Source organism: Molossus molossus, unplaced genomic scaffold, assembly GCF_014108415.1.
Source record: "Molossus molossus isolate mMolMol1 unplaced genomic scaffold, mMolMol1.p scaffold_m16_p_33, whole genome shotgun sequence".
NCBI classification, from domain to species: domain Eukaryota; kingdom Metazoa; phylum Chordata; class Mammalia; order Chiroptera; family Molossidae; genus Molossus; species Molossus molossus.
The window spans coordinates 1,109,905-1,121,101 of record NW_023425370.1 but is presented as its reverse complement, the minus strand read 5'-3'; the positions used below and the strand labels follow the sequence as shown (position 1 = coordinate 1,121,101).

Below are 11,197 nucleotides of genomic sequence, written 5' to 3'. Positions count from 1 at the left end.
CACCCCCCCCCCGACCGCAGCGGAGAGGAAACTGCACTTCGGCCCTCCGGGTGGCCCTCCGTGACCCCGCCCCTGGCCTGGACTCCAGTCCTGGGTGGGCCTGACAGCTAGAACTCCGGGTAAGAATAAGACCCGCCTAGGGGTGGGGCACCAGGCTGTTGGGGACACATATATGTGGGCAACCAGGGAGGGGCCCCAGAGGCTGTGCTGCCAAGGAAGTGGACGCCAGCAGTAAGTCCGCAGCAGGGGACTCGGCGGGTGGGGAGGTTGCGGGAGTCAGCCCTGGAGGGCCAGGGTGGGGGCGGGCGCTCCACACCTGAACCTGGGACACCCCGCAGCCTCCCTCCCCAGCTGCGCGCCGGTGTCCAGGAGCCATGAGAGGCCTCCATCTCATCCTGCTGATGGCGCTGCTGTGCTCCGACCGTGGTGAGCACCCGGGCGCCTGCCGGGAGGTGGCGGGCGATCCCCTGGGAGGCTGTTAGTGGACAGGAAGGGTCTGTGACCCGGCACCCCAGAGGGTGGGGAGGAGTCGGAGGTCCTACAGAGGGGCAGGTCTGGGCTGTGGGGGTGGAAAGCCAGCTTTCCTGTCTTCTGAGCCGGCCCCCCGCCCCGGCCCCCCGGCCCCCCAGCCCTGAGCCTGCAGTGCTATAGCTGTCATGATAACCAGTGCGGAGTCCTCCCGTGCATAGGCGTCTGCTTCAAGAGCCACGTCGTCTTTACCCTGGCGGGAGGTGAGTTCCCAGCGCCCAGGCATGGGGGTGGCTTCAGGGGGACTCTTGTAGAGTGTGGGTGGGGCAAGGGGCTGCGTCCTGTCCCTGCTTCAGTGCCCCCTCCGTACAGAACAGCCTGCACAGGCCCCCTGGAAGGGGGGAGGGCCTCCCAGCACAGGAATGATCTCTGAGGGGAGAGGGTGACCATGGAGGCCCCAGGAGGGTCAGAGGGGAGGGGTCCCCCACACCAATCACGACCATTCTTGCCCACAGGGCAGAAGACGAAGTCGTATATTTCAAGTTGCGCCCCTTCTTGCGAGTTTGCCTCAAACATGTTGCAGAATTCTGTCGCAGAGGAGTTGAGTCACCTGCACCCCGGCTTAACGAACGAGAAGGGTCAGCTGCTGTACACGTCTGAAGTACAAGGCCTCTCTTGCTGTGGAAGTGACCTCTGTAACGGGGTGGCCCAGGTGGGGCGCAGCTTCTGGGTCTTCGCCGGGGGGCTCCTGCTCAGCCTGGGGCCAGCCGTCCTCTGGACCCTGTAGTGAGGACAACCCCGCTTCAGGCACAGGGAAGGGCAGCTGTGTTCCACAAAGCAGAGCAGAGGCCCCCGCGAGCTCGCCAGTCCACTGCACACCTGCACACCCTCAGACCTGGGCCTACTCACGAGGGCTCCTCATACACCAGGGGCCCAGGGAAGGAGGCCAGCCCCACCCTGAGGTGACCCTCGGCCACTCTGGCCAGCGCCCTGCTGTGCCAACAAGCCTGTCACATTTTGCTGCCACCATCAATTAACCACTGACCCAGAGGCAGAGACCAGGGAGCCCTGGCTGGACGGGTCTCCAGGAGAGCAGCACCCACTGCCCTGTGGCCAGTCCTGCTACCAGTGTGCCCACACCAGAGAAAATAAACCCTTTCTAGCACCCACTGGCTCTTAGTCATTCAGACCTCAGCCATGCGAGAAGCGCTTCCTCCAATGCGCGGCCTGCCCTCCGGCCCCCACCCCACCAGGACTTTCCTGGGCAGCTGCCAGGGCCCGGTGGTGGAGGAGGTTCGGGGAACTGCAGGGTCCCCTCGGTCTGGTCATTCACTTTCTTCCCTTCTGAGCACCTGCCCCCAAGGGGGCCCAGGCTCACAGGAGCCTGCTCCTCACCACGGGATAGGGGTGGCCAGGGCTGCCCTCCTCCCCAGGTCCCCCAGCTGCATCTTCCAGGGAGAGAAGCCCCCACCCTTTCCTGCCCCCTGGCCCTGAGGACTCCCTGAGTATGGGTCCGGAGGGCCTCAAGACCAGAGTGGGGACCTTACCAAATGGGGAACAAGACATGGGAAGGGGACAAATGCCAAGCCCAGGATGCTGTCCTTGCGCCTCTATTGGTGGCTGGGACATGACTCCGCACCAGCTGGGTTTTCTCCACAGGAGCCGGGGGAGCAGAGTAGAGCAGACCAGGGACCCCTCCCGGGGTCCTTTCCCCACCTGAGCCGAAAGGGAGACTCAGCCCCAACCCTGCACAAGGGGGGCCACCCCTCCCCAGGCTTCGAGGAAGTGCAGGGCCTGGGGAGGGGGCACATGCCCCATGGGGTGGGACCTCTGGAGCCTGGATATCTGGAAACCCCAGCACCCTCCTTCCTGTGTCTCCCCAGCTCCAATGCAGCCCCCATGTAGGGGACCCTGACACCCCACACCCAACCTTGTGCATTGGGGGCTCAGGGTGAGGATGTGGTGGGGTGCCTTGTGGGCAAAATGGCTTGAAGAACCCTGGGCCCTGCCCACCCATTTCAAACCTTTAACTTCTGATTTTGAAATCAGCTTAATACTGCCCGGCTGGTGTGGCTCTGCGGTTGAGCGTCAACCCTGCACCAAGAGGTCTCCGGTTTGATTCCCGGTCAGGGCACATGCCCAGGTTGTGGATCCAACCCCCCAGTGGGGGGCATGCAGGAGGCGGCCAATGATGTTCTCTTTCATTGATCTCTCTCTCCCTCTCTCGTCCTCTCTCTCTGAAATCAATGTAGAAAAAATATTTTCTTATAAAATGAAATCAGCCCTGGCCAGTTTGGCTCAGTGGTTGAGTGTTAGCCTGTGGACCAGTGAATCTCGGGTTTGGTTTCCGCTAGGGGCACGTACGACAAAAAAAAAAAAAAAAGAAATCACTCATACTTACAAAGACATTTCAAAAACTCCCACACCCCACCCCACCTGCTTCCCCTTGTCGTTTGGTTGTGCACATATGCGTGTAAGTTCTTTGGTTTATCCCTCCCACCCCCATCCCTCTGAGGTTTGTCAGTCTGTTCCCTACTTCCATGTCTCTGGATTGATTTTGGTCAACAGCTTATTTTGTTCATTATGTTCCATAAATAAGTGAGATCATGTGGTACTTGTCTTTCTCTGACTGGTTTCTTTCACTCAGCATAGTACTCTCCAGGGCCCTCCATGTTGTCTCAAAGGTTGAGATCTCTCTTGCCTGGCTGCTGTGGCTCAGTGGTTGAGTGTCGACCCTGCACCAAGAAGTCGCCGCCAGTTCGATTCCCGATCAGGGTACATGCCCAGGTTGTGGGCCCAATCCCCAGTGGGGAGCATGCAGGGGGTGACTAATCGATGTTCTCTCTCATCGATGTTTCTATCTCTCTCTCTCCCTTCCCGTCTCTCTAAAATCAATAAAGAAAAAATAAAGAAAATAAAGAATACAATTGCCAGGAGTTAATATTTTTTAAAAAAGATCTCTCTTTCCTACGGCTGCATGGTATTCCATTGTGTCTATGTACCACAGCTTTTTTATCCACTCATCTACTGATGGGCACTTGGGCTGTTTCCAGATCATAGTTTTGTAAACAGTGCTGCTATGAACACAGGAGTACATTTAGTTTTCCTGACTAGTGTTTCAGGCTTCTCAGGGTGTATTCCAAGAAGTGGGGTTACTGGTCAAATGGCAGTTTCATTTTTAATTTCTTGAGGAAACACCACATTGTTTCCCATCAACCAGTTTTCTGGAGGCCACTGCTGTGCAGGCCTGTGCCCGCGGGCCCTCGAGTGGGCGGGCTGCGGGAGTGGCCCCTGCCCTCCCTCGGCAGCACCTGAGGTCCAGAGCGCGTCTAGTTCACAAACACCCTGGTGAATCCAGGCGAGCATCGACTGTCAAGAACAGGAACAGTGATGGTAATTAGGGGTCTCAGCGGTGGACAGCCCTGGACCAGGAGGCGTGGACTGGTGGGCGGGGCGCGAGCCAGAGTGAGGAGACTAAGACAGGGGACATGGTGCCAGCTCCAGGCCTGGGCTCCGGAATCAAAGCAAAGGACACTGGTGGACAGCTGGGGAGATGTGAGCACGGTCTGTGCCCGGATCTGTGAGAGTCTAATTTCCCGTGTTTGACGCTGGAGATATGGTTCTGTAAGAAGCTAACATCTAAGGCAGCTTGGTGGAGCCATAGAAACCACCCTGTTAGACGGACAGGAGCAGAGCAAGGACACGGGCCTGGTACAGAAACTCACCTGGCAGAAGGCCCCGGATGCCTCGCAGGGGGCAAAACTGGGAAAAGAAGAACCTCGCCCCAGGGTAAGCTTCCCTCCCTAGCACATCGCCGGTCATGCGGTTTGGACCCCTGACCTTTTCCTCCGTTGAGATGACATCGAGGCCTCAGTTGTATTTCAGCTCCAGGCCCAGAGAAGCAGCAAAGCCAGACAAGTGCTACCCTGGCTTCCTCGGGACAGCTCCCGGCCCTGGCACCGACCAATCAGTGGACACCACGATCCAGAAAGAGCACACCTGGAAAGCTGATCAATATTCTACTGAGACCCTCCCTTGAGACCGTCCCTACCTGCAAGAGAGACAAATAGCTCAGGACCAAGGTCCCAGTTTGAGCTCTCCCCCAGGGGAGCACACCAGCCCCATTCCCTTCCCCCTCTTCTCTCTAAGGGACCACATGAGACTTGCAGCCCGGGAGCTCTGGGCAGCGGTAGCTTGTCCTGGGCTAAGCCCTGAAGCTGTCTCCAGCACTCCCTTTTCTCCGACTTCCCAGTGAGCAGAGCAGCCTGCCTAGGCCTTGTGGTTCCTCCTGCCCTTCCACGGTCCACGGTCTGGAATGTGCTTTTGCTGCAGCCAATACATTCTTGCTTACTTCGCTGCACTTGGTATCTTAATTGGAATCTTTCCTTCAAGAAGATAATAACTGAGGTCTGGTCATCTTGCCAGTAACAGTATTTTTTTTTTTTTGCATTACATACTGACTGGAGGCCTCATAATGACTTTGCATTTTATTTTATTTTATTTTATTTTGAGAGAGAGAGAGAAACAGACATGCAACAAGCATGAATCGGCTGCCTCCTGCACGCCCCTACTGGGGATGGAGCCCACAACTCAGGCCTGTGCCCTGACCGGGAATCCAACCCGGGCCTCTTAGTCCATGGGACGACGCTCAACCACTGAGCACACCAACCAGGCTGATCTCACTTATTAATGGAACATCATGAATAAAATAAGCTGTCGACCAAAATATATCCAGAGTCATGGAAGTAGGGAACAAACTAACAAACCTCAGAGGGATGGGCAATGGGAGGTGTGGGAAGAGATAAACCAAAGAACTCATGTGCATGTGTGCATAGCCAATGGACACATGGGTTGTGCATATATGCAGCAGGAGGGGGTGGGAGCAAGGAGGAGGGTGTCAATGGGGAAAATGGGGTCAAACATAATACTTTCAACAATAAAAAATAAAATAAAAAGAGAAGTCTTGGCCAAAGCCAGCATTTGAAACTGCTGGACATCATTAGGGCTGTTAATGTGTAATTTTCTTTTTTTTCAATCCTCATGCGAGTATATATTTTCTATTTATCTTCAGATAGAGTGAGAGGGAGAGAGAGGGAGACAAAGGGAGAGAGAGAAAAACATCAATGTGAGAGGGACACACTGACTGGTTGCCTCCCGCAAGACCCTGACCAGGGCCGGGGACAAACTGCAACCAAGGTAGGTGCCCTTGACCAGAATTGAACCCGAGACTCACTGGTCAGCGGGCTGACGCTCTAACCACTGGCCAGGGCTGTTAATGTGTGATTTTCGACAACTCTGGGCAAAATGACCTTTTCTCCACAGCATAAAAAGAAAACAGAGAAGAAAACTGGTTGATTTCAGTCCATGTGGATCTTTCGTCTGTCCGTCCTGGATCTGCTGCACAGCTGGGGACAGACATCCCGGGGCCTGCCCCTCGCTGTCTTCTCTGTGGGATGAGTGGGTGCTTAGCTTCTCTCCATGGCCCAGCTGCTTCTCACCGTAGGCAGGAAGCACACAGAGTCGGGGAGCAGTGTGCATGTATGGGGTGCATCGCATGTGGGGGCGTGTTCTGTGTGTGGTGTGTGATGGCCGCCATGTGCGTGCTGTGTTTAGGGAGGAGACACTGCTCACCGCCCTGGTCTCTCTCCAGTTTCTTTTTCCCCAGAACTGCACTTGGCCCCACCCTAGGCTTGGCCCATCTGGTAGCAGCCCCAAGAACAAGAGAACTTGGGGCAGGAGACACTCTCTCCTTAGCTATTCACAGGGAGAGGTTTCCAAGAAGGAACACACAAAATATTCCCAGAAGGGAGAGAACATTCCTGGGAAAGAATACAGAACTCGACTCTCAAAGCCATGGGGGTCGGGCCTCCACCAGCAGCCTCCCCTTCCTGAGCAGGTGGCCCAGCACTTGTAAGGATGGAGGGTGGGCCAGGGAGGTGGGGCACTGGCTGGGGAAGACTCTGTGGGCTAGACAGCACTCACTCGTCGACCGGGAAGGGAACGGGCACCAAGGACTCCACTATGGAAGGTGGCCAAAGGGACTACCTTCCTTGCCCTGGGCTGGCCCAAAAAGGGGACTCCAAGCTCAGTCAGGACTGGGGGGTGACATGGTGCACAAAGGTCAGGGACAAGTTTGCAGGACCTGGACCCCAGTCACTGAACTTAGTGCCTTAAACATGCTGCCATGGTGACCTGGGTGTTGGTGACCACACCCAGCAGCAAATAGCCCTGTTGAGAAATAGAATTAATATAACAATTTCCTGCCAGCCAAAAATATCCTCCACAGGAATTGTTATTGAATCAGTGTCACACCGAGTGCAGTGTACACCAGGCTAGTGGCCAAGACAGGAAAGAAATTCCAAAGTACAGACAGCTCATCCTAAACCCACCTTGTCAAAGACTGAGACAGCCCTGGCCAGTTTGGCTCAGGGGTTAGAGTGTCAGCCTGCAGACCCGAGAGTCCTGGGTTCAGTTCCCACTAAGGGCACTTACCTCAGTTGCAGTTTGTCCCCAGCCCCAGTTGGGGTCGTGCGGGTGGCAACCATTCCATGTGTCTCTCTCACATCGATGTTTCCCTCTCTCTTCCTTCCTCTCTCCCTCCCGCTCTATCTGAAGATAAATGCAAAAATGTCCTCGGGTGCGGATAAAAATAATAAAAGTAAAAGATTGAGATACTTCTCAAAGGGGCAGAGAGAAACTCACAGTAAGAACATATAAATATTGGTAATAATTTTAAAAATACATTTCTTACAGTGGATTTTGCTTGAAAATTCATAAAAGTGTGCTGGCTCTGCCGTGAGCTTCCTGGAGGCATGGGAGCGGCCCTGGCCTCCCCGGCAGGGGGACCCGTGCTGGGCTGGGTGGGGCGGTGGCCTGTCCTTGACCGTGGCCATGGGCTCACTGACTAAGGTTTGCCATCGACCACAGCCCGAGTCCCACCCACAGTTCAGAAAGAAACGTCCAAGGACCCAGGCTGAGGCCCGGCTCAGGCTTGCTGGGATTCAGGGCAACTCCCTTCCATTGTAACAGCCTGTGTGAGGAAGAGTTATAGCAGCCCAGTCCTTCCTGCCAGTGCCCGGCAGGGACAGGTGCCAAGTCTTCAGTTGTCCCCATCCGCTGGCCAGTTGCTCTCCAGCCCAGACTTTCCCTCGGCCCTCCCTCCTTCAGAGGACTCCGGCCTGCACCACAGCTCTCTCCCCCCCTCCCTCCCCTTCCCTGTCCCCAGCTTCCCAGCACGCCCAGACTGACAACTCCCCACCCGTTGGTCCTCTCCCCTCCCTTCCTCGTGGCATGGGGAACTCATCTGGGGACCCCTAGGCCTGTGACCAGAGACGAAGGGTGTGCAGCCCTGTACTTCTAGGGACACGGGTGGGTCCCCTCTGGGAGGGCAGGCTCTACTCCACCCTAATCGCCGAGGGTTGAGGAGCAAAAGCCTGTGGAGTTTTTCCTTTCCTGTTTGGGGTGCTGAGGGGGGAAACTTCTGCATCTCCTAGAAGACATTTTACAAATAAGCTCCTCTGCAGATGTCTCCTGAGGCTAGCTGGAAGTTACCAGGCTCACAACTGCTGCCCCCTGCTGGCCGAGCGTGGAGGGTACTTGAGCTTGGCCAGCTCTGCCCAAAGGGAACCTCTTCTGATGAAAAACCCTCTGGCCAGGGTGAGGGTTTTGAGAACTGTGTTGAAATCGGAGTCTGGAGTGAAGCTACTGAGAGCAACGGTCTGGGTAAGAGGCACCTCCAGCCTCCAGCCATTTGGGCTCCCGGTGGCCACAGATGGCTGATTTCTGCCCCCAGGTAGCACAGGGTCAGTCCTGGCCTTTTTTTTAGCTGCTCTGTGGAAGGAGCTCAAAGCCACACACAGCTCTCCCCAGGCTGAGCTGCGGGGTCCTGGTGCCAGGGCTTGAATGGGCTTCCAGGGCCCCTCCCCAGCGGAACAGTAGCAAGTGTCACCACGAAGGGTCTCTTCTCCACCACGTTGTAAAGCTTGACGCGTATTCGTTTGTGAGAGAAAAGGAACCCCAAGACTCAACTTGGGGAAAATGCTGGGTCAGCCTGGGTGGGGGGTGCTGACCACAGCCCAGGGCATGGATGGCCTGGAGGCCTCGGAGATCAAAGCAGCTACAGGGAAAAGAATGAATCTGGCCAGAATCCACCGAATGTGCAGGAGAATGAAGAACCGGTCAGCCTCCTGTGTGGACTGGCTGCGGCCTCCCAGCCTGCAGGATGCAATGCGCATATTGGCCTCTAGAGGGCGCGAGAGGGTCGCGGGAAGGGGACTAGCACCAGGGACAGGGACACAAGCCCCGCCCTCAGGCTGGCCGGAATGGCGCGCTCAGCGAGGCCCGGGAGGGGGTGGACAAGGCCACCACTGGTCTGGAGGAAGCCTAGGAGGGCAGAGAATTTGGTGGGAAGTGGGATCGGGAAAGCCACTTTCTGGAATGTAGGGATTTTGCCTAGTGGGGGGTGGTGACTTCCCCACGCATCCCATGGGCCCTGCTGTAAGGGAGGCCCCCGGCCCTCTGCGGCTCCATCAACCCACAAATGTAGGCCTCCAGGTCGCCAGCCCCAGCCCCCTCCCAGGATCGCTACTGCCACTTCCTGATCTCTCTCCCTAGCCAGGAGAAGCCTGCAGGATAGGTCTCCACTCACGATCCTTAACGTCCGACCAGGACGACCCGTCATCCAGGTAAGGGGCGTTCGTTGTCTTCTGGAAAAAATACCCTGACGGGTGAAGCATGTTATCGCTCCTCTGACACCGGCTCTGGGCGCGCAGACACAGGCCAGCCGACCCCTCGCCAGCCGACCCCTCGCCAGCCGACCCCTCGCGGAGCCTCCGGACGCCAGGACTCCCCCACCCAGCAGCCACCAGGCAGTTCTTGCCTGTGGCCTTGGTGAATGAAGGAACTACATCACCATTCTCCCAAACACTGTGCCCCTGAATTCTCAGTCTGTGGCTTCTTGTCCCCACAACTCTGCCTCTCAAGCTGTATTTCCACGCTGAGGTGCTCACCCAGTTGTTTATTGTGCACCTGGTACATGCCAGGCGGTGTTCACAGCGGGGGAGAAGTGCTGCATGGCAGGAGGGCGGGCTCTCACCTGGGGGGGTGGGCAGAGAAGTCAGGGCACAGGCCAGGGAGGTCTGAAGCGGACTTCCTGCCCCAGGTTTGGGGACAGTCTCCAAAGGCCCTGAAGTGAGAGTATGAGTTAGAGGAAGAACCTGAGGCCCCCATGCTTGGCGCTGACTCTGAAGTCACGATAGCACGTTGGACTGTTTTCTGAGAGAGGCGGGAGCCAGCCTGAGAGGAGTGGGCGACGTCTCCACTTTGAGACAGAACTGGGCCCACAGGGGTTAGGCAGGGGGTTCAAGGTCATGCCGTCAACACAACCTCACCAGCTTCCCCTGCACTGAGCCACCACAATGGCCTCCCTCCCAGCTAGAGCAGAGAGCAGCAGTGGCCCTGCCGGGCCAGGCCCAAGGCCCACACGGCTGGCTCCAGGGTCCCTGCCCATCCAAGAGACATGGTCAAGGGTAAAAATTTAGGGGCAAAGGGCCTCCTGGACCAACCTGGCTAGCATGGGGACCAGGAGCCGGTGGCCTGCAGAGGGGTGGTGAGTGCTGGCACCAGGCAGAGCTGCAGGTGGGGCTGGGCCCCTTGCAGGATGTGGGGGACACCAGCTCCTAGAAAGTGTGGGGGACACTTAGCCAAGGCTGCACCTACTTCCATCCATTGAGCCCTGCTCAGGACTGGGGCTGTGGGACCAGGCGGGGCAGGAAAAGCAAATAGCATACTGGGCAGGGTGGCAGGGTGGCCGGGTAGTCAGTTCTCAAAGCTCAACACTTGGTGAGCCCAGGACTTCCCTAGTGACTGAAGGTCAGAGAAACCAGGGGTGCGCCGAGGTGGAGCCTCCGGCCTTCCCACGGCCCAGCCCCACCCTGGGTGTGCGTGGGGCCGGCCGAAGCCAGTGTGAGAGCACCAGAGGAGTCGGACTCCTCCTGGTTAGAACCCCAAAATCCAGAGGGATGGCAGCCACGTGTCCTGGAGAAATTATGTTCTACCTGTGACAAGTCACTCTTGAGGACAAGAAGTACTCAGAGGGCACATCCTCAGGCAGGAAGTGGCCCAGATGACAAAAGGCTAAAGCCACAGGGTGCTGACAGGGACCTGAGGGCCAAACCCAGACCTCAAAGGCAGACAAAATCACTGAAACCCACAGGAGGCAGGGTAGTTGTTTGGGACACTGCCTCGTGCCCCCCCCCCCTCGGCCCTGGGCTGGAGTGTTAACTAGTCCTCCTGCCCACCCCAGGGATGAAGCCAGAGTGCACATGCCCTCCAGGTCCCTGCTTGCCAGGTCCCCCATGACTCTGTGAGGTGGGTGAGTCCATGCCCAGGGGAGATGGAAAGTTTCAGCTCTGAACCAACCTTATCCCAAAACTCAAACCTCATGGTGGCCCCAGAACTCTGGGCCAGGATGAGATCACTGACTGGCCCCTGCCCAAGCCATGCCCCAGTGGCAGCTGGCACCACATGTTGCCAGCAAAGAGACCCAGGCAACCAAACCTCCTACTTACATTCCCAAGGGCGTGGGTGCCAGGCCCAGGTGGCCAGAGCGTACACACCTGGCAAGTTCAGACCTGCCTCATCGCTTCAGGAGCTCAGTGACAAGAATGAGGTCCCCACCTGGGGTGTGGGGAGCAGGCTGCAGCGCGTCTGAACCACCCTCACAAGATAC

General features: G+C 57.2%; 1 protein-coding gene across 1 annotated transcript; it reads left to right on the top strand.

The window, feature by feature from the left end:
* The first annotated feature begins 210 nt into the window (after positions 1-210).
* Positions 211-2,542, top strand: LOC118643296 (lymphocyte antigen 6H-like). Its single transcript, XM_036281271.1, has 4 exons — positions 211-231; positions 352-426; positions 630-731; positions 984-2,542. Exons 2-4 carry the CDS (start codon positions 375-377, stop codon positions 1,253-1,255), a joined length of 426 nt encoding a protein of 141 aa, XP_036137164.1. The 5' UTR covers positions 211-231; positions 352-374; the 3' UTR covers positions 1,256-2,542.
* The last annotated feature ends 8,655 nt before the right edge of the window (positions 2,543-11,197 follow it).

What these genes read in the sequence shown, in the direction of transcription:
- LOC118643296 (XM_036281271.1), top strand. Translation starts at nt 375, where the DNA reads ATGAGAGGCCTCCATCTCATCCTGCTGATGGCGCTGCTGTGCTCCGAC. An exon ending in GCTGCTGTGCTCCGACCGTG is followed by an intron (nt 427 to 629) that starts GTGAGCACCCGG and finishes CCGGCCCCCCAG; the next exon opens with CCCTGAGCCTGCAGTGCTAT. An exon ending in CGTCTTTACCCTGGCGGGAG is followed by an intron (nt 732 to 983) that starts GTGAGTTCCCAG and finishes TCTTGCCCACAG; the next exon opens with GGCAGAAGACGAAGTCGTAT.